We start from the raw sequence: 22,839 nt of genomic DNA, 5'->3' as shown, positions 1-22,839 counted from the left end.
TCGAGGACTGCATCTTGTCAGTCATTATCACGTGACAGCGACTAGTCGATGACGGGCATAAAAAGTCACTACAGAGCCGTGAAGTCGACTAGTTCATACAACCCCTAATACACGCTCGGTATTTATGCAGGAGAGAGAGAGAGAGAGAGAGAGAGAGAGAGAGAGAGAGAGAGAGAGAGAGAGAGAGAGAGAGAGAGAGAGAGAGAGAGAGAGAGAGAGAGAGAGAGAGAGAGAGAGAGAGAGAGAGAGAGAGAGAGAGAGAGAGAGAGAGAGAGAGAGAGAGAGAGAGAGAGAGAGAGAGGAGAGAGAGAGAGAGAGAGAGAGAGAGAGAGAGAGAGAGAGAGAGAGAGAGAGAGAGAGAGAGAGAGAGAGAGGAGAGAGAGAGAGAGGGAGAGAGAGAGAGAGAGAGAGAAGAGAGAGGGAGAGAGAGAGAGAGAGAGAGAGAGAGAGAGAGAGAGAGAGAGAGGAGAGAGAGAGAGAGAGAGAAGAGAGAGAGAGAGAGAGAGAGATTTATAGTCTTGACATGACCTCTACAGTCATCGTCCAACCTGGATTAAAACAAGACGTCAACACGAAGAAGCTGTTTAATGCACCAATTATGGGACTAATCTACGATTAAAAAAAAAAAAAAAAAACACCAAAACTCTGGCAGAATATTAACTAGACGGGTGTGTTTTGTTTCAGGGTGACAGAGTGGAGCCCAGCTTGACGCGCTGCCGTCACATCCCCTGTGGGAGTCGACCAATCGACTACGTCGTCAACATCAGCAACAGGCTGCTTCTGGATATCCGCCGGCACGTCAAAAAATACTACTCTGTGAGTGATTAGCAAAATGCTTCGTTAGCTGGGCTGCGTGTTTGCAAGTTTGAGTCCCAGCTTTAGCTTTTCTGCATGGAGTTAGCTCAGTTGTCCTCACTCCTGGGCCTGTAGAGCTGGTATCCAGCATGTTTTCCTTGTTTCTCTGCTCCAATACACCTAATTCGGTGGTTGAATCACCTGTTCAACAGGCCATCAGGTGCTTCAGAAGCCTGTTAATCATTTGTTGATTGAAATCAGGTGTGTTGAAGCAGAGTTAAAGCTAAAACAAGCTGTATACCAGCTCTCCAGGACCAGTAGTGAGGACCGCTGAGAGCTTCATCATTATCATCATTTAAAAGGGACATGTGATCCAAAAATCACCTTTTGCATTTTGCACTGCCACATGGGTCTCTACTGCCTCTGTAAACACTTTAAATGTGAAAAATCTCATCCGTTAGTGTTTGGTTTTAGGAATTATAAGCCTAAACAAATTTCTAAAAGTCCCCATTTGTGATGTCACAAACAGGGAAGTCTTGCATGTAAGAGAGCTGCTGCTGCAGGAGCAGCGGCTCTACTGAGTCTCTTGGCTTGTAGCAGCTAAATGGGAAATGGGTGGGTGTGGCCAACTCCAGCTTGTTTTCTTAAAGGGGCATTATGGAAGTTTGACAGCCATAACATGTATAGAAATAATAAATGTCTTCTTCATACATTCTCCTGCAATGCCCTGGTCCTGCAGAATGAGCCCTGGCATTTTTACTGTGATTGCCTGTTTTTCTGTAAAATCACAGAAAAGAGAGATGCTCGGGTCGAGCAGGCTGCTTCATGCGACGGTGGCACAGGAGTTAAGTGCTCGCCTCGCAATCGGAAGGTCGCAGGTTCGAGACCCGCTCAGTCTGTCGCTGTCGTTGTGTCCTTGGGCAAGACACTTAACCCACATTGCCTGCTGGTGGTGGTCGGAGGGACCGGTGGCGCCAGTGCTCGGCAGCCTCGCCTCTGTCAGTGCGCCCCAGGGCAGCTGTGGCTACATCGTAGCTCATCCCCACCAGTGTGTGAATGTGTGTGTGAATGGGTGAATGACTGATTGTGTTGTAAAGCGCCTTGGGGGGTTTCCAGGACTCTAGAAGGCGCTATATCAAATACAAATACAGGCCATGCGCGTTCACGCTCAGGCATAGCCCTCCGAACCATTCTTAAGTGGTACTGATTCAAGTGACGTCACTAGCGCGTTAGCTCGCCTAGTAAGACGTCAGACTTTCGTGCAGAAGACCGGGTTCGATTCTGGATGTGAACATAGTTTATTTAGAGTTTCTTTTTTACATTAATGGTATATTTTTTACAGTAAGATGCCCAAATTTTTGTTTGAGACTCGCCGAACGGCATTGAATTCACAGATAAAAAGATGTGGGTTCAACTTTCCTTTCGGAACAATTTTTCAAGAGCATGCCGGAGGACTGACCCATCATAAACCTTTGTCGGCTGTGCTGAAGAGAAAGGTACAGAACCAAATTATTTAATTAATTAGCTGCGCGTTCTCCTGTCCCCTGTCCTCCGGGCCACACACACACACACACATGGAGCTGACTGTCTCAGCTGTTATTTTCGTTAAGGAGTGTGCACGTACAGCATGCGCGCCTCGTGCACGAGCCTACTATTGAAGCTGCCGTTACGCTTTTGGCCCGAGGGGGCAATCGCGAGCATAAAAATTCAAAACTCCGTAAAGTCCCTTTAAAGTGACAGAGCCAAGAAACAACTCATTCTGGAAGGTAGTGAAAAAGTTCAGTTAAAAAACTGCTGGAGTTGCTTAATTTGACAGAGATTTAGTGCAAAGTACTGAATCAAATGTTCTTCATCAACCATAAAACTTTTATAACTAAGAAAAAAAAGTTTTTTTAAGTTTTAAAGGATTAAAAAAGCAGTGAATGGGAAGGAACTATTTTATTAATGAGGTCACAAAATTTAGATCAACCAGTTAATACATCCCAAAAGTATTTTATAAAATAAATTAAAATCCAGTTTTTTAAATAAAATGAGATTTACTATTATTACCTTGAAACTTAATATAAAGGTAAAATAAGAAGGTGCAAAACAGTTTTTGCTCAAATTTTCCTAAAAAGAACACCCAATTAAAGAATAGAATGAGTTAAGACTTGGTAAAAGTTATTAAATGAATAAACAAAACACAGGTAAACTGATATGTTTAGTTTTTTTTTTCCATTCAAAAGTCAGCTGCTCCCAGGCCGTTCTACAGGCAAGGCCCCTTCTCCTTGGTGCGTTTGTCTCCGTGTCCCTGTGATGGACTGGCATGTCGTTATGTCCCGGATGTCCCTGGCCTCTCAGCCAATGACCTCGCGACCCTAGTGAGGATAAAGCAATTCTGGATTAACCTGTAACTCCATAATTTGTTCACTCGGAACAGCCGTAGTTTAAACTCGCTGATATCCTCACGTAAACTCTTATTTGATGGGATTTGAGTCCACAGAGGCTCCATGCAGACCCCAGCAGCACAATAAGTATTAATATCCATAAACTCTTGAATTAATTTGGTCTCATCTGGACAAAAAAAAGCTGAAACGGTCGGAGCAAAAAAAAAGTGTGTGTTATAATAAAATGTCTTTGTGTCTGTATGAAATGTTTAAACTGTGTTTAACTCAACAGGGGTTGCAATAGATGCAGTAATGTTAAGAGACGCCATCACAGAGATGTTAGACCTCAGCAGGGCAGCGGGCTGACATTTTCAGCCAGAGATCACACTGTGCAGAGAGAAAAAAGTGATGTGTGGTGGCAGAATAATACCTAAATTACCATTTATGGCTTCAACTTTAACCAGGAAATGCATACGCAGTTGTTTGGATGACGAGCGCTTCAGAGCCGCAACTATTTTTAAACCATTTCTTTTATTCAGGAAGTCTGTTGCAACAATTAAAGTGTGCACATTAAAAAGCGTGCAAAAATAATTATCCTCGTTGCAAGTGGAGCACAAACGAGCTGTGCAGGTCTGTTAAAATCAGCCCGAGCATGGATTGGTGAGGCCTTCAGGTGTCTTTGTGTTGCACAGCTGCATCCAGATGTGGGAACATATCTTTGGTGAGCATTGTGGTCGTCTTTTCAAATTAGCAGCCATCCAGCCGCGTTTCAACAGGTCATAAAGAGTATTGGAGTCCTAATCCCATCTGAAGGAGACCCTGGAGGGTTAAAGGAAGGATTAGATTTGGGATTATCTAAGAATGATCCAGTTCTCCTTTTCCACGGTGGATAGTTCAGCGTTTACAGGATGTTGCGGACAGAAGTAGGGGATGAATCTCCTCTGTCATCTAGGGTTTGATGTATAAAGAGGCGTCTTTGCTTGCTTTCTCCTGGGAGGTGGAAGTTTCTGGAAACGCGAATCCAAGTGTGGAAAAAAACCCTCAAAAGCACAAAATAGTGAAGGGGAATTAAACTGGATGCCTGTGTTTCCCTCTCTCTGGATAGCTTCCAGCACCTTGGTTGTGGGTGTGTGGAATGTCTGTAACAGTGTGTGTGTGTGTGTGTGTGTGGGGGGGGGGGGGGGGCGGGGGGGGGGCGGGGGGAAACTCTCCCACAGTGCTGAACAGAAATCAATTAGTGTGGTGAATGTGAGGGGATTGAATCCCCCCTGTCCCTTTGTTAATATGTGTGAAACAGCTGCTGCCACTGAATACTTGCACAGCAACATGCGCGCGCGCGTGCACACACACACACACACACACACACACACACACACACACACACACACACACACCGCTGTAGGCTGAACAGCAGTGGACACAGCACACACAGCGGAGCGATGAAGAGGGTAATATTGTGTAATTAAGGATTCCTTTCAGACTGAGGGAGAGTTCAAATAGAGCTGTTTGTCTGGACAGATGGGCTGAAAACTTGGTAACTCTGTGTGTGTGTGTGTGTGTGTGTGTGTGTGTGTGTGTGTGTGTGTGTGTGTGTGTGTGTGTGTGTGTGTGTGTGTGTACATGAATGCAAGCGTGTTGGTGTCTTCAGCTGGGACCACAGATGCATTAATCATTAAGAAAATTACCTTTCACCCCCTCTTTTCCACCAACATCCCCACGGTTATCAATAAACCAGCCCCCTGAGAATGAGCAAACACTTGTTCACAACCTGTCACGCACGCACACGCGCACACGCACACACACACACACCGGTCAGTCTTCCCTTGTATAAACCCGCTCGCTGTCTTTGGCGAAATGAGATTTGTTTGTTTCCTAAGCCACCCGGTTCTTCGTTTTCTCTCTCTCTTTTTCTTAACCCCGCCCATCCAGCCACCGTTGCCATGGCATTTAACAAATTATTGCAATTACCCTCGTCATGTGGGTCGCCCCTGGAAACGGGCTGAGGGGCAAAGGAAGAAAGGGGATGGAAAGAGAGAGGGTGAATGAAGACCAGAGAAGGTGATAATCCTGTTTTGAACAAAAGGTCAAATTGTTCAATAGTGAAGCTTTGATTAAGCGGAGGAGGTACAAAGTGGAACCGTTTGAGCTCTTTTCACTCGGTGTGTGTCTGTGTGAGAGTGTGTGTTTGTGAAGTGGACCAAATTTTTTTAGGTCTGTTCTCCTCGGAGCTGGAAATGTGAACTGAAGGCAGCGAGGGGTCTTTTTGGAGCTTGTGCGTGGGACTCTGGCCGGTGGATTCCCCAGCTAGAGGGGCTTCTCTACTGGAGTGGACAGAGATCAAACAATCCGTCAATATGTTCTCCTGATTGATAGATATTCATGACAAAACAATCATCTACAAATAAATGCTGAAACAAATGGTGAAGGACTCTAATTTGTACAGCAGATGAGTTAAAGCTCCTAAAGTCGTGTTTATGCTTGAAGCGTTAACTTTTATCACCTGAAAGAGGAAATCTTGGTCTAAGGAGGTAGTTTCACGCAGCTCTGCTGATTTTACCCGCCGTGTCTATTTTTTTAAATGTGTTACTTTTTCATACCACGTGACACTCGGATTGGGCCAGAAAGGATGTCAGACACAGGAGCAGTGTAAAAGATCTGAAAACTTTCAAAATAAAAGTAAATAAATACAGCAGCTGGGGCAGCAGTAGCTCAGGAGGTAGAGCGAGTTGTCCAGTAATCGGAAGGTTGCAGAGAATGCTGCTGTAGTGTCCTTGGGCAAGACACTTAACCTGCGTTGCCTGCTGGTGGTGGTCGGAAGGGCCGGTGGCGCCTGTGTTCGGCAGCCTCTCCTCTGTCAGTGTGTCCCAGGGCAGCTGTGGCTACATTGTAGCTCATCGCCACCAGCGTGATCTTGCAAATCTAGTGATTTTTCTTAGGACCCCCAGTCTGTCGTGGCAGGCGGCTGCTCATACTGAGCCAGGTTCTGTTGGAGGTCTCTTCCTGTTAAAAGGGAGTTTTCCTCTCCACTGTCGCTACATGCTTGCCTACTATGAGGGATTGTTGTAAAGTCACTGGCACAAGTCAGTGACTCGATGCAATCTGCTGTGTTTCCTATAGGAAACTTTAAACGTATTGGAATGGCCTGAACTCAACGTGCCGATAAATGGATTCAATTGGAACGTTTACCCTGCGAAGGGCCTTGAGATGACTCTTGTGAATTGGCGCTATATAAATAAACTGAACTGACTTGAATACAGTTTTGTGATCTTGTAGGACCAGTTGAGTGGAACGCTGCTTTCACAGCTGGTGAAAACCTATAGATTATGCTACATGCCACTTAGACACCTGGTGGGAAGCCAGGGTTTTATTTAAGTCATTAAACTGAGATAAACAGCAGCGTGCTGCCAGTTCAAACTGATATTGGTCTCATTCTATGACAAAAACATCTATTTATTAATTTCTTAAAGCGGACATTTGTCTAATTTTTTTCCTTAATTGCAATATTTTATTTAATTGAATATACCACATTTTTTCTTTTTTCTCCTTTTCTGCCCTCCACACCTCCCAACAGTGTGCTGTAGCATCGTGGCTAATATCAACTAAACCAGTTGTTGCTACCAACGGTTCAAGATCTTTTCAGATATTGATATTTTTGCACATAGATATTGTGATAAATAAATATCTTTAATATATTGTGGAACCCTAATTTGGTCCAAGGAGTTTTTTAAGTCACTTTAAAGAATTATCACAGTTGTTGCCAAATCCTTTTAACTGACTTTGTTTAAGTGAGGCGTTTTGGGGTCAGAGAGAGTTCCTTGTTGGCCACAGAACAAATAAAAAAACAACACACTTTGCCTAATACGTCCACTGAGCAGCAAAAGAAAAGTACGGAGCTAAAAAGCGTTTTGAAATCTCAAACCATGAGCTGTAACAATCAGCGCGGCAGAGAGGAGAGCGAGCAGACAAAGAGGAAGAAATAGAAGGGGGGGGGGTGTATTTCCTGGCGGGCCCTGTCATAGCCTGGTCCTGCCTCTGTTTGGTCAAATTATGTGGAACTCATTTGACGTCTGCATTCAGCGTGTCAGGTATCCGCCGCCATAATTATGCAATTATGAGGCTTTATTCTGTGAGATCCGACTGTACACCCCCCACCTGCCCCTCCCCCGCTCCAGCAAAATGCCTCAATTAGACGTTATTTTCTTTTTTCTTTTCACTCTTCTGGTGCCCTTCTTGTTTTGAGTCCTTTCTGTGTAGCTCTAATGCACTTAATCTTTATTAGTAATATTTGGCTGGGTTGGTGTGGGGTTGCTAAGGCTGAGCAGAGGGGCATTATGGGTATCAGCCTCTTGTGAACATTTGTCCTGCAGATGGAGAGGCTGTGCTGTTTCCCTTGATGCTCAGTCCTTTGCACAAGAGTGTTTGGGGTGTTGTGGTAATTACTTCTGGGGTTTGTGGGTAAAGCTGTGAACTCTGGGAAATTCTAATTGATTTAGGACATATGTGTGTGTTTGGCTTTCATTTAGAGGACATTGGCTCGGTGTGTGTGTGTGTGTTTGAGTGTGTGATGGGCTTGCTTTTGTGTGTTAGCTTCGTCAATCTCTCTAAATACCCATACACCTCATTTATTCAGACATACAGTGGGGTGCAGCCTTGTTAAAATTCATGATTTTCCTTTATAAAATATTGGTTGTTATAATAAAACATTTCTGTTAAATATGTCATAGGATACACGTTACATTTTGAGATGTGAAGCGAAGTGTATAGGATTTACACAAAGTGTGCAATAGTTGTTTAAACAAAATTGGGCAGGTGCATAAATTTGGGCTTCACAAAATAGGAATGAACTCAACATTTAGCAGAAATTACAGCCTCTAAACACGTCCTAGAGCTTCTAATGAGTCTGGATTCTGGCTGAAGTTATTTTGGACAATTCTTCTTTACAGAACATATCTAGTTCATTCAGTTCTGATGGCTTCTGAGCATGGACAGCTCTCTCTAACTCGCATCACAGATATTCAATAATGTCCAAGTCTGGGGACTGAGATGGCCATTCCAGAACGTTCTACTTGTTCCTCTGCATGAATGCCTTTGTAGATTTTGAGCAGTGTTTAGGGTCGTTGTCTTGTTGAAAGCTCCGGCCTCGGTGCAGCTTCAGCTTCATCACTGATTCCTGGACATTGGTCTCCAGAATCTTCATGTGTCCCTCTTTAACAAGGCAAGGCAGCTTTATTTCTATAGCACATCTCAAACACAGAGGCAATTCAAAGTGCTTTACAGTTAGCAGGACATGATATGAAAACAACATAAAAACACACTTTTTTTCTTCATTTATTTCATTCAAAATAAAAACAAATAAAACAATAAGAAATACATCACAAAAAAATCAAATTTGAACGAAAAGGAGCAGAATGAAGAAAAACATCTTATAATTTCTGCCCCCTTTTCCAGTAGAAATAATCAATTTATATATAATTACCATTTGTCAGACACACATACAGATTCATTTGAAACTTTTTCCTGTTCTAAGTTCCAGTGCGATCATGGTCATTGATTTAATTTACATTTTCATAATTATTTAGTACACTCAATTTGGTAAATTTTTTGAATATATTAAATGACAGAGTATTTTTAAATTAAAATACACACAGATAGAATTACAGTTTAGAGCTAAAGGAGAAGACAAAGTTACAGTGCAGATTACAGTGGAGGCGGCGCATGATAAGAAACAATTCATTTAAAGGCTGATGAGTACATTAGGGTTTTTAGTTTAGTTTTAAGCAACTCTAGGGTTGGGACTAAGGTTGCAACAAACGGTTATTTGGATAATCGATGAATTGGATGGGGTCTCGACACGATTAATCGATTAATCGGATTACATGGGGAAATTTTTTAAAACTGCTAGGGAAACGTTTTTTTTCTCTCCTCCGTTCACTTTATTAAACACAACGTTATTAGAAAACAGTTCGATAGCAGAAAAACAACATGCTATCACCTAAAATGTCTTACAGCTTCAGATAAGTAGCATTGCAATGCAAAAATGTTATCATATCAACATGCATAACAAGTAAGAAAGTGTTGACTCCACCCAGCCCCTTCCATGTGTACCATGCGGTTTGCCAGACACCTCTTTCTGCCTCATTTTTCAAAAAATGAAAAACCAGAAATGAAGCCTTCAGAATACTTTGGAAAGGGATGAGCAAGGGAGGATAAGGTGTATAGACAGAGATCCTAAGCTACACCTATCTGTGACCTAAAATGCTTGGTCCAAGTTAAACAGCTTAAGCCGGGCGTACACTGTGCGACTTTTTCACTTTTTTGAGCCGATTTTCCACTCGTGCAAGAATCCACGAGATCGGGGCGAGTTTTGCGCCGAGCGTCGTGTAGTGTACAGGGGGTTACGAGAGGCGATTAACACCACGTGACCAGCTACCGAGCAGCAATCGTGAGCTCGCACAAACTTCTGGCGTGTTTGAAATTTTGCTCGTCCCTCGTGAGGGTATCGCACTGTTGAAGCGGTGCTGCGAGCAGCTGCAACCCAAAAAGTATCAGAACCGCTCACGGCGCATGCGCAATCATGCATCAACACCACTCACCCGCTATTTCCCTAATAACTCACGCTGTTCGTTTTTATTTCTACACGTTTTTTTACTCACAAAGATTGTCAAGAAAGCGTGTTTGTCGTGTTCATGTCAAATTAAACTGATCACAAAACACAGATTTACTTTCTTTATTTCGTTTTCCTCATCCAACTTCCATAAATCCCTTTGTGTCCTCCTGCAGCACTCCCGAAGGACAACAGGCAAGACGTGTGTATATTTTTAGGGCCGACGTGTTGCTACCAGACGTACAGTGTGAGCAGTCAGGTTGCATCCGAGAACTGGGTCGTACAGTGTGAGCGCATGACTCGTGAGATCTGCCTTGCGATGAAGTCGTACAGTTTGAGCTGAAGCTGAGTGCTACGAGTGAAAAAGTCGCACAGTGTCCGCCCAGCTTTAAGGGCAATTCCCATCTGTCTTGTTTGATCTGATCTGTAGACGTTTATTATAATTGGGGATGTCAAACGACTAATTTTTAAATGTAATTAAACATAGGCTGTGAATTAATCCAAATTAATCTCTATTTCCAAAAATGACTGAAAAAATACCAAATTAAACAAATAAACAAAAAAAAAGGATGCCGTTCTCCTTGTGATGATGCCCTGGGCAACTGCCATAAAGTCACGTCAAGAAATGCTGCTGATCGTTCCAATGATCCCAAATTCCATTTCCAAAACAACACCAACAACTGAACATTTTAAATAGACTCTGGTTTTTCTAATAAGCGTCGTGCTTACGATTTAATAGACTTTTTTTTTTACTAGCTTAGGGCATGTCTAGCCTGTGTAATAATCCGGGGCTTGGGTGAATCACTTTTGAAAAGTTTTTAACTTACCCTGACAGAGAGCTCTCCCCGTCCTCGCTGATGTTTACGACATGCTTGTGTTTAAGATGCTGCATCATCACCATTGCACTCCCGTGCCATGCTAAGTCTGACCTACAAACGTTGCAGGTAACGAATGTCTTTGCCTCATTTAGCTGAAAATGCTCCCAAACTTTAGAAGTTTTTACTTTTTTGGGTCTCGTTGCTTCTGCCATGTTCCTCTTCCAAACACCTGCCGGCTCTCCCTCGCGCTGATCTGACTTGCTCCGGTCTGCGCGCAACGGTGGGGGGTGGGGGCTTTTGGAAGAGTTGTGCGACACAACGAATCGATGACGCAATTCGTTGCCAATGCTTGTAATAATCGATTTTTATCGATTTTATCGATTCGTTGTTGCAGCCCTAGTTGGGACAGATCTGAGGTCATGGGTAAGCTGATTCCATATGTGAGCAGCATAGTAACTAAATGCATCTCCACCATGTTTTGTTCTGACCCGCGGTTCTACCAGCTGATTGTTTCCAAGGGATCTCAGAGCCCTATTGGGTGTGTATACAGGAATGAGATTGGACATGTATTTTGGTCCCATGCCATTGAGTGATTTATAAACTAGTAGGAGCAGTTTGGAGTCTATTCTGTGGTTTACTGGTAACCAGTGTAGGGATCTAAGAACAGGAGTGATGTGCTCCGTTGTCTTAGTTCTTGTTAAGACTCTAGCAGCGGCAGTCTGAACAAGCTGCAGTTGCTTCACAGCTTTTTTGGAAAGACCAGTTTAGGAGACCATTAGCATGAATAAAATTCTCTAAGTCTGGTCTGGACATGAGACCTCTGACTCTTGATATTTGATGAAGGTGATAAAGCTGATTTAGTTGTAGCCTTAATATGTCCAGAGAAGCTCAGATTCCCATTCCCGGCAATGGCCACACAGCCCCGCAGCATGATGGAACCACTACCATGTTTTACTGTAGGTAGCAGGTGTGTTTCTTGGAATGCTGTGTTCTTCCTCCTTCACGCATAAAGTCTCTTGTTATTTCTAAATAATCAATCAATCAATCAATCAATCAATCAATCAAAGCTTTATTTATAAAGCGCCTTCCGCAACCCTGTCAAGAAGCCCAAGGCGCTGAACATGGTACAGTAGAAGTACAAATATAGTGAATAAATCAAAAATATAAGCAAGTCAGAAATAAGAGCAATTCAAATTACAAAATACAAATTACAAAAAAAAGGTGAAACATTCTAGTACAGGACAGATGGATAAAACAAGGGATAGAGTGAACCAGTGAAAACTGTGAAAGAAATTCAACGTAGAAGAGGGCCGAATCAAACATGTTCAGGAAACGCCAAGCGGAGGAGTTGTGTTTTTAGGCAATTCTTAAAGGCTGGCAGAGATGGGGACAGCCTAACTGAGGGTGGCAACTGGTTCCAGAGTGACGGTGCTAGGACTGAGAAAGCCCGGTCCCCGCGAGTACGACACCTAGAACGAGGGACAGCGAGCAGGCCTTGTTCAGAGGAGCGCAGAGCGCGTGATGGGGAATGTTTGTTCAGGAGTGTGGCTAGATAGGGGGGAGCACCTCCCTGGAAGAAATTGTAAACAAAGACAAGGATTTTGAATTGAATTGAAAATAACTCAGTTTTAGTTTCATCAGTTCACAGTGCCTTATTTCAGAATGAAGCTGGCTTGTCCAATTGTGCTTTAGCATACCTCAAGCTGCTCTGTTTGTGTCAGGTTCGTTGGCAGATCTGAAGCGTGACTGAGAGTTCTGTTGCCCAGACGCGGAGAGACGGAGATAACCGGCGTGGTTATTTCCTGTAGGTGTAGCTTGAGGGTTTAGAGGGCTGGTAAGCCTGGAGACTCGATGCAAAGTCTGGTGAGAACGATGACTGAGCAATGAATGAAACGCCGGCACTTCCTTAAGTAGTGTCGGCGTGATGACGTCAGTCGCCACGTTAGTGGCAGGAATGAATGGAATGCAGTCAGCTGGAGGAGTTCGTGACAGGACCCCCCCCTCTAGGGACGGCACCCGAAGTCCCAGGACGGCGGGCCCAGAAGTCTGTTAGCAGGGCAGGATCGACAAACGAGCTCGTGGGCTCCCAAGAGCGTTCCTCAGGCCCGTACCCCTCCCAGTCCACGAGGTACTGCCAACCTCGTCCCCGGCGGCGGGCGTCCAGTATCCTGCGGACCGTGTAGGTGCGATCCGCCTCAACACCGCGGGGCGGAGGCACCCGGACCGGTGGAGGGTGGAGAGGAGAGGAGATCACTGGCTTAAGCTGGGAGACGTGAAAGACCGGGTGGATCCAGAGAGTAGCCGGGAGGCGTAGACGGCAGGTGACTGGATTGATGACCTTGAGGACAGGGAACGGACCCAGGAAGCGAGGAGTGAGCTTCCGGGAGCCAGCCGGCATCCTCAGGTTAGCGGAGGAGAGCCACACCTGGTCGCCAGACCGGAAGACGGGGCCAGGCCGGTGGCGGCGGCGATGCTGACGGGCATACTCCGTGTTGGCCCGGGTGATGGCCGCACGGGCCCGGATCCAGGCGAGCCGACAGCGGCGGACCAGCGTCTGGGCAGCAGGGACCTCCACCTCGGGCACCTGATGATCAAACAGAGGAGGCTGATAACCGTAACAGGTCTCGAAGGGAGACAGACTCGTGGCAGAGGAGGTTTGGAGGTTGTGTGACAGCTCCGCCCACAGGAGGAAGCGGGGCCAGGAGGTCGGCTGGGACGAAGCGAAGTAGCGCAGGTAGCGTCCAAGCTGCTGGTTAGCTCTCTCTGACCGTTTGTCTGCGGGTGGTATCCAGAGGACAGACTGGTGGAAGCACCGACCAGGCGACAGAACGCCTTCCAGAAGCGTGAGACGAACTGGGGTCCTTGGTCGGAAACCACGTTCTGAGGGAAACCATGGAGCCGCACCACCTGTTCCAGGAGCAGTTCGGCCGTTCTCTTGGCAGTGGGGAGGCCGGCCAGGGCTACTAAGTGCACGGCCTTGGAGAAACAGTCCGTGATAGTCATTATAGTGTCCAGGTGGTCGACCACCGGCAGTCCCGTGACAAAGTCCAGCCCGATGTGTGACCACAGCCGTTTGGGCACAGGGAGAGGCTGCAACTCTCCAGCGCCGGGTCGGTTGGAGGACTTGGAGCGAGCACACACATCACATGCAGCTGTAAACTCGCGGACGTCCTTCCTCATGGACGGCCACCAGAGAGCCCGACGGAGGAACTGGAGGGTACGGGCTTGTCCTTGATGTCCCGCGAGCCGCGAACAATGCCCCCACGTGAGCGCCTCTTGCCGGCAGGAGGCGGGAACGTAGAGACGGTTCGGTGGGGTCTCCGGCGGCGCTGGATCGCCAGGAAGTGCCATCTGTATGGACTGCTCCAACGGCCATTGGAGGGAGGCCAGGAAGCGTTGAGTCGGCAGAATGGTCCGAGGCTCCGGGGGGGCGGCATCTGGTGCGAAACGCCGAGAGAGAGCGTCCGCCTTGAGGTTCTTGGAGCCGGGCCGGTAGGCGATATGGAAGTGGTACGGCTCGAAAAAGAGGGCCCACCGAGCCTGACGTGGGTTGAGCTGGCGGGCAGTCTGTAGATGAATGAGATTCTGGTGGTCGGTCCAGATCAGAAAGGGATCGGTGGTCCCCAGGAGCCACTGCCTCCATTCCTCCAGCGCCCATTTTATTGCCAGCAGCTCTCTGTCGCCGTCCCCGTAGTTCTGCTGTGTGGGGGAAAACTTCCGGGAGAAGTAGGCACATGGGTGGAGCTTAGAGTCTGGACCCCGTTGCGAGAGAACGGCCCCTGCTCCCACATCTGAGGCGTCCACCTCCACGACGAAGGGCCGGGTCTGGTCCGGGTGGAGGAGGATGGGTTCCTTAGTGAATCGTCCGACCAGCTCATGGAAAGCACGGACAGCCTCTGGAGTAAGGCGAAAAGGGCGAGGCTGATTGGTGGTTTTGGTGAGTGAGGTCAGTGGTGCTGCGAGGGAGCTGAAGTTGCGTATAAACCTCCGGTAAAAGTTCGAGAAACCCAGGAAGCTTTGCAGCTGCTTCAGGGTCGTGGGTAGAGGCCACTGAGCTACGGCCTGAACCTTCTGGGGGTCCATCTTCAGGCCCTGGGAGGAGATGGTAAAACCCAGGAAGGAGGTGGACTCCTGGTGAAACGCACACTTCTCCAGTTTGCAGTAAAGTCCATGGTCCAGGAGGCGGGACAGAACCGCTCGAACATGACGGATGTGCTCTTCGGCCGTGCGGGAGTAGATGAGGATGTCATCTAGATAGACAAAGACCCAGCGGCCCAACATGTCTCTCAGCACATCTGTAATGAACCGCTGGAAGACGGCGGGGCTGTTGCAGAGTCCAAAAGGCATCACCAAATATTCATAGTGGCCAGTGGGCGTGATAAAAGCGGTCTTCCACTCCTCACCTTCCTTAATACGGATGAGGTTATAGGCGCTGCGCAGATCCAGTTTAGTGAACACTGCGGCTTGTGTGATGGCGTCCAGAGCGGTGCCCATGAGAGGGAGAGGGTGACGGTCCCTGATCGTTATTTTATTTAACCCTCGATAGTCTATGCAGGGCCGGAGATCCCCCTCCTTCTTCTTAACAAAGAAAAACCCCGCGGCCCCGGGGGATGTTGAGGGTCGGATGAATCCCTTCTGCAGGGCATCAGTTATATAATTGTCCATAGCCCGGGTTTCCGCCGGAGAGAGGGAGAACAGGCGACCCCGAGGGGGGGTGGTGCCGGGCTGGAGCCTGATCTCCAGGTCGTAGGGTCGGTGAGGAGGTAACCTGGTAGTGGGTTCTTTAGCGAAGACCTGAGCGAGGTCGTGGTATTGAGGAGGGATGAGCGTCAGGTCTACGTCTGTGGGAGTGGCTGCTCTGGTCCGAGGTGCAGGGGAGTCCCGGTGGTTATGGCAACCCGTGCCCCAGGCCAGGACTTTACTGGTGGACCAGGAGATGTGAGGCTCATGGCGGCAGAACCAGGAATGACCCAGGATGAGTGGCGTGGCCAGAGCCTGGATGACCAGGAAGTGGAGGGTCTCCCGGTGTTGGTCAATCGTCATGTGGAGACCCTGAGTTCGGTGGGTGAGAGGGTACGGCATGATGGGCCGGCCGTCCACAGAGGTCACGGGAATGGGTCGGTCGAGGGCGGTGAGGGGTATCTTGAGCCGAGTAACCAGTCCGTGATCGATAAAACACTCCGCAGCCCCAGTGTCTAAAAGTGCCTCCAGTCTGGTCGGGCCTTGGTCCAGGTGGAGGGAGACCGGGAGAGTGGTTCGGTGTGGAGCCGGAAAGGTGGAGACTCCGGGTGGGACAGCTCCTACTCCGACCCGGAGGGACCTTTTCCCGGTCGTTTTGGGCACGTGCCACGGTGGTGACCCAAATCCCCACAGTAAGCGCATCTTCCCTCCTGGTAGCGCCGTGCCCGTTCCTCAGGGGGAAGATGTCCCAGCTGCATCGGCTCCTCCGTCAGTTGGTGAGCCGGCCGGCGGGGTGACGTCCTGGTGTGTACGGGGGCTGACATGGTGCTCGGCCGGTTCAGGATGCAGCGGTCCAGTTGGAGAGCCAGATCCACTGCCAGGTCCAGGGAGGTTGGGACCTCGTGCCCGATCATGCCCTCCCGGATTCTCGGTGACAGTCCCTCCAGGTAAACGGCCTTTAGGGCGGCGTCATCCCACCTCAACCGAGCTGCTGTCGTCCGGAAGCGAGAGGTGTACTGAGCCGCCGTCTGGGAGCCCTGGCGAAGCTGAAGCAGCCGAGTCTCGTCCGAGACCTCGCTGCTGGGGTGCACAAAAGTCTTTTTCATCTCCTTTACAAAAGTCTCATAGTCATTGCAGGCAGGAGATTTCTGATTGTAAAGAGCCGCCGCCCATTCACCGGCTCGACCTGTCAGCAGTGAGGTCAGCAGGGCGACACTAGAGCAGGTTGTGGGGTAACGTGCCAGTTGGCACTCGAAAGTCATGGCCAGGGTCGCCAACATGCCCTCCGGGGATCCCCTGGTTCCGTCCCACTTCTCTGGAAGGCTGAGGCGTGGTTCCATCCTGTCAGGAACAGCTGCGGTCTGACGTTGCAGAGCGGTGGTCAGCTGGAGTACTAGCTCGGTGAGCGACTCGATCTTAGTTGCTTGGCGATCAGCTGTGGCGCGGAGCTGGTTCATTTCTGCCGTATGCTGATCCAAGGTTGCGCGCTGTTGAGCCACTTCGGCACGCAGACGCGCGAACTCCGCTGGGTCAACTTTTGGCTCAGTCATCCTGTCAGGTTCGTTGGCAGATCTGAAGCGTGACTGAGAGTTCTGTTGCCCAGACGCGGAGAGACGGAGATAACCGGCGTGGTTATTTCCTGTAGGTGTAGCTTGAGGGTTTAGAGGGCTGGTAAGCCTGGAGACTCGATGCAAAGTCTGGTGAGAACGATGACTGAGCAATGAATGAAACGCCGGCACTTCCTTAAGTAGTGTCGGCGTGATGACGTCAGTCGCCACGTTAGTGGCAGGAATGAATGGAATGCAGTCAGCTGGAGGAGTTCGTGACAGTTTGTGCCGTGGGCAGAGAAAAGGCTTCATCTGCATCACTCTCGCATACAGCATCTCCTTGTGTAAAGTGTACCCAATAGTTGAACGATGCACAGTGACTCCATCTGCAGCAAGATGATGTTGAAGGTCTTTAGTGCTGGTCTGTGGTTTGACTCTGACTATTCTCTCCATTTTTCGCTTCTGTTTATCTGAGATTTTTCTTGGTCTTCAACTTTGAGCCTTAAGTTGAACTGTGCCAGTGGTCTTCCATTTCCTCAATATGTTCCCAACTGTGGAAACAGACGGCTGAAATCTCTGAGACAGCTTTCTGGATTCTGCCCCTAAACCTCGATGAGAAACAATCTAAAAATAAATATAAACCTTTGTGTGTATTATCAAATTTATTTTACAGTGGTGTGAAAAACTATTTGCCCCCTTCCTGATTTCATATTCTTTTGCATGTTTGTCACACAAAATGTTTCTGATCATCAAACACATTTAACCATTAGTCAAAGGTAACACAAGTAAACACAACTTGCAGTTTTGAAATGATGGTTTTTATTATTTAGGGAGAGAACAAAATCCAAACCTACATTGCCCTGTGTGAAAAAGTAATTGCCCCCCTTGTTAAAAAATAACCCAACTGGGGTGTTTCACACCTGAGTTCAATTTCTGTAGCCACCCCCAAGCCTGATTAATGCCACACCTGTTTCAATCAAGAAATCACTTAAATATGAGCTGCTGACAGAGAAGTAGACCAAAAGCACCTCAAAAGCTAGACATCATGTCAGGATCCAAAGAAATTCAAGAACAAATGAGAACAAAAGTAATTGAGATCTATCAGTCTGGTAAAGGTTATAAAGCCATTTCTAAAGCTTTGGGACTCCAGCGAACCACAGTGAGAGCCATCATTCACAAATGGCAACAACATGGAACAGTGGTGAACCTTCCCAGGAGTGGGCGCCCGACCAAAGTTACCCCAAGAGCGCAGAGACAACTCATCCTAGAGGTCACAAAAGTCCCCAGGACAACTTCTAAATAACTGCAGACCTCACTTGCCTCAATTAAGGTCAGTGTTCACGACTCCACCATAAGAAAGAGACTGGGCAAAAATGGCCTGCATGGCAGATTTCCAAGACACAAACCACTGTTAAGCAAAAAGAACATTAGGGCTCGTCTCAGTTTTGCTAAGAAACATCTGAATGATTGCCCAGACTTTTGGGAAAATACTTTGTGGACTGATGAGACAAAAGTTGAACTTTTTGGAAGGCAAATGTCCCGTTACATCTGGCGTAGAAGTAACACAGCATTTCAGACAAAGAACATCATACCAACAGTAAAATATGGTGGCGGTGGTAGTGTGATGGTCTGGGGTTGTCTTGCTGCTTCAGGAACTGGAAGGCTTGCTGTGATAAATGGAACCATGAATTCTACTGTCTACCAAAACATCCTGAAGGAGAATGTCCGGCCATTTGTTTGTCACCTAAAGCTGAAGCGATCTTGGGTGCTGCAGCAGGACAATGACCCAAAACACATCAGCAAATCCACCTCTGAATAACAAAATGAAGACTTTGGAGTGGCCTAGTCAAAGTCTTGACCTGAATCCTATTGAGATGCTTTGGTATGACCTAGGGCTGGGCGATATGACAATTTTAGACCGTTTTATGATCTACACATCTGATGTTCAGTCATTTTTGAGAGACCTTTTTATCACGATTCACAGCTCTGCTGTTGAATTTCTGCCTCTGAATGAAAAGGGAACTTACCTCAGGCGAATGACACGCTTTTGTTTGTCCCTTAACCAATCAGAGTGAGTCATAGTAACATATTAGTGCCCCACTTGTTTTCACCTGTGTGTGAACAAACATGGCTTCGGCCGCGGCTGAGAGCGACAACGAGGTTTTCGTTCCGAAGAGGAACGCAGGGTTTCCTTAGCGCGCGGCGCAAACAACTTAGCGACGTGACATGTCTCGGAGAAAGCGTAAAAACACGTTGGACGCTTCTTCTGAAGCAGGAAAATAACACTTCTTCTTAAGCAGAGCACGACGTTGCCTCGGCTCGTCCACCCTCTGCCGAGCCGGACTGAGCTCGGTCACTGGGTCGTTGGAGCTGCCCCGTGACTGCCTGATGGAAAACCAGCAGGTTTCATCAGACTCGTAAAGTTTCTTGTTTTTGCTGGGGACCCCCTGTATTTTACCGCTCCCTCCTGCAGTCTTCCCCTATTAACATTTAAAATGATTCTGTAAACTCCGTGTATCAATAGAAACAATCTCTGCCTCTGCCAGCTGCAGTAAATGTAGTCTCCAAATAATAAATCTCCAAATAATTCATCTGTGTATCTCCTTTCATCCACATTAGTGATATTTTCAGCACCAGAACAGTGAAGCAAAGAAAGATTCCTGAGTTTGTTAGTAATTTTATTTATTAGGTGCATCTAACCTGTTCTATTTTTCTCTGAAATGAGATCAAATCAGTGCTTCTATGGGTTGTCTCCAATCTGCACTAGAAAAATTTACTTTATTTAGAGACTTGTTGCAGAAAATATTCAGAATGCGCAGTTTTTTGCTACCACAAGCGATCTCTGGTCCAGCCGCACATCAGAGCCGTATTTGAGCTTAACTATCCACTACATGAGCAACTGGGAGCTACATAGTATTTTGAACAAGTTAATGTTTGCACAATACGTTTGCAATTGACATGTTTGCACTTTAAATATGTTTACGATTTTAATTTATGTTAAGTTACTTGAAAAACGAGAAAAACTGATTTTTGTAATTGTTTCTCTCAGGACTTTTATCATCTCTGGTGTGAGTTTAAAATATAAGTGTGTTAGCTCTGTGTTGATTATCCCTAATATGAATAAATGTTTATTTATTCAATGTTTCTCTTCTTTAATACGCAATTGAAGTTATGCTATTCATGGATAAAAAATCGTGATAAAATCGAAATCGTGATAAAATATTGGAAAAATCGTGATATTCTATTTTTGCCATATCGCCCAGCCCTATACTATGACCTTAAAAATGTGATTCATGCTAGAAAACCCTCAAATAAAGCTTAATTACAACAATTCTGCAAAGATGAGTGGGCCAGAATTCCTCCAGAGCGCTGTAAAAGACTCGTAGCAAGTTATCGCAAACGCTTGATTGCCGTTATTGCTGCTAAGGGAGGCCCAACCAGTTATTAGGTTCAGGTTACTTTTTCATACAGGGCAATGTAGGTTATGATTTTGTTCTCTCCTTAAATAATAAAAACCATCAATTCAAAGCTAAAAGTTGTGTTTACTTGTGTTATCTTTGACTAATGGTTAAATGTGTTTGATGATCAGAAACATTTTGTGTGACAAACATGCAAAAGAATAAGAAATCAGGAAGCGGGCAAATAGTTTTTCATACCACTGTATTTAAAAATCACAACAATTACAAAATATTTTCAGCATTGATTCACTAGATAAATCGACTCGTGTCCCTTGCTAGTAACTTCTATTTCTTCAAAATAGAAAGTACTACTACCACTACTACTACTACTACTACTACTAGTTAATCATTTTATGTTTCGTGTGTCTTTGTCTTCTCAAAGCCCCAGTTGGTCATGGCAGATGGCTGCTCACACTGAGCCAAGAGCTTCTGGAGGTTTCTTCCTGTTAAAGGGGAGTTTTCCTCTCCACTGTCGCTACATGCTTGCTTAGTGCTGTAAAGTCTCTGACACAAGTCAGTGACTCGATCCAGTCTGCTGGTTTTTCTTACATAGTAAACTTGTAACCAATTGGAATAATAAACTGACCTGAATATTTACTTTTAGCCTTGAGATGACTCTTGTTGTGATTTGGCGCAATACAAAAAACCAGAATTGATTTGAATTGAACTTTATTGTTCAATGCAAACTTTGATGCAGTCTACAGAGCGGTACTTACATTTCTCTTCTGACAGATAACATAACATGGAGTATGTTGATATTCCAGCAGGAATTGCTACTTCTAGCTGCTGGTATACAGACCTCTATAACGGTGAGGTGCAGAATATTACCTATTAAAGCGAAGAAGGCCCTTTTAGTAAGCTTTATAATATTTTAAACATTTTAAAACAGAATAGACACCACACAACAGCCTCCATCCCACAACTGTGAAAGTTTCTTTAAAGTTTTTGAAAAAGAAGCCAAATTAAACTACTTTGGTCTTGCTGGGACTAGCCGTTAGCATGTCAGTCTAGTCCGAGCGGCTTTTTTAAAGCGAACTTTTATTAAAGAAAAGAAAACAAAGTGTTTTCTGTTTTGGTGGTTGGTTTGAACCACAAAAACACAACTTTCCAGAGACTTCTAAACTTTTCTGGACTAACTGGACTCGGTCCATTTATTTCAATCTATTTTTAAAAATAATTAGAAGCTCCTCTAGTCCAGCAAACATATTTTGATTTATTTGCGTTAGCCTCAATAATGGTTAAACTTTTACATACAAATCTTCTCAAAACGATCCTTGTACTGAAGCTCGGTGTGTGTCTTTTAGCCTGAGAGGCGCTGGCGCTGATGTTTTTATACCGGGTCAAATCAGCTGGAAAGAGAACAATTCTCCTCCCTCTATTTTTTGTAAAACTCCTGCTGTTCAAAACTGATCAAGAGAATGGACAAAGACGAACCAAAAAATCGATCCGTGTGTGTGTGAGTGTGTGTGTGGTGTTTGGGGGAGCAGAGACAGGTGCACTGGTTTATTTAGTGAATGGAAGAAAGAAGGGAGGGGAAGATGGACGTATGAGAGGAGCTAAGGCGCTGATGGCGGTGGGTCTTATGCTCTGTCATTAGTTGGGCATTAACCCCCCCCCCCCCCCTCAGTAATGCCCTGCCCGGGGTCACCGCCTCACCCCAGGGGTCCTAACTACTGCCGTTTTGGCTGCCCGTTGTTCTGCCAGTGACAGAGGAACACGTCGGTCTGAAACCTAAAGGCCCTCAGACCCAAGTGTGACGTCAACCTCTGCATTATATCCTCTTTTTCTTTCATTTTATGTTACAAACCTTTATTTTTTCTTCTCTTTGTAGTTTTGTTGTGCTGAATTAGAGCGGCTAAATGGAAGCGACAATTTTCAGCAAAATTTCCTCATTACAGGAAAACTGCTTTTTAAAGTGTCTCCAACCAACAACTTTTTTTTTTAAAGAACATTTTTATCGACAGGATAAATGGCCACAAAAGCGTGTTTTTATAAATGAGTAATCACAAAAGCCCGTATAGACTACTGTGAATGTGTTTCCATCTTTTTTTCATCCAAAACTGGTGTTATTTCTGGTTTTCTGGGGTATTTAAATCTGGGATGCAGTAATGGGACAATCCAGGAGCTGCAGAATGCTTTAAGGATGAGTAAGTGGGTTAGTTTGTGCAGGGCGTAGCTTAAAACTTTTATTTTTGTTTTATCAGCAGTTGGTTTTCCAAGTGTTCCAAAGCTGCAGTTAGAACACATTCAGACACTAGATGAAAGATGAAGAATGGGAGATTTTAGGTGATTAAAATGTGATGGTCTCTTCCAGGGTTGGTTGGTGTGTGAGGACCAGGCCTGTCAGAACAGAACCAGGCGTTTACCCATCGCCTTCTCCCGATACGGACCCATCTGCCCCGCCTGCAAGAGAGCCACGCTCAGACCCGAGGTACTGCACCGAACCGTGAAAAGCTGCACATCAGCACCTTTCTTTGTGTTCTCTGGATCTTTTCCAGGCGATGGTGCTATGGAGCTGCAGTCGCCTCTCTTGTGTGCATCTCATCTCATCATATATCCAGTCTGAAGATC

At 46.2% G+C, this 22,839-nt stretch overlaps 1 protein-coding gene across 2 annotated transcripts in view; it reads left to right on the top strand.

Annotated features, from left to right (window-relative positions):
- Positions 1-22,839, top strand: part of pola1 (polymerase (DNA directed), alpha 1) — a 70,924-nt gene that overhangs the window by 30,845 nt on the left and 17,240 nt on the right. For both annotated transcript variants that reach the window (XM_070553220.1, XM_054751108.2), the window contains exons 34-35: positions 685-816; positions 22,583-22,699. In XM_070553220.1, coding sequence (XP_070409321.1) covers positions 685-816; positions 22,583-22,699 — 249 coding nt within the window. The remainder of the gene's footprint in view (positions 1-684; positions 817-22,582; positions 22,700-22,839) is intronic.

The sequence above is a fragment of the Nothobranchius furzeri genome, chromosome 7 (assembly GCF_043380555.1).
Source record: "Nothobranchius furzeri strain GRZ-AD chromosome 7, NfurGRZ-RIMD1, whole genome shotgun sequence".
Taxonomy (NCBI): Eukaryota; Metazoa; Chordata; class Actinopteri; order Cyprinodontiformes; family Nothobranchiidae; genus Nothobranchius; species Nothobranchius furzeri.
The sequence above is the reverse complement of the archived record's forward strand: the minus strand, read 5'-3'. Positions and strand labels throughout refer to the sequence as shown.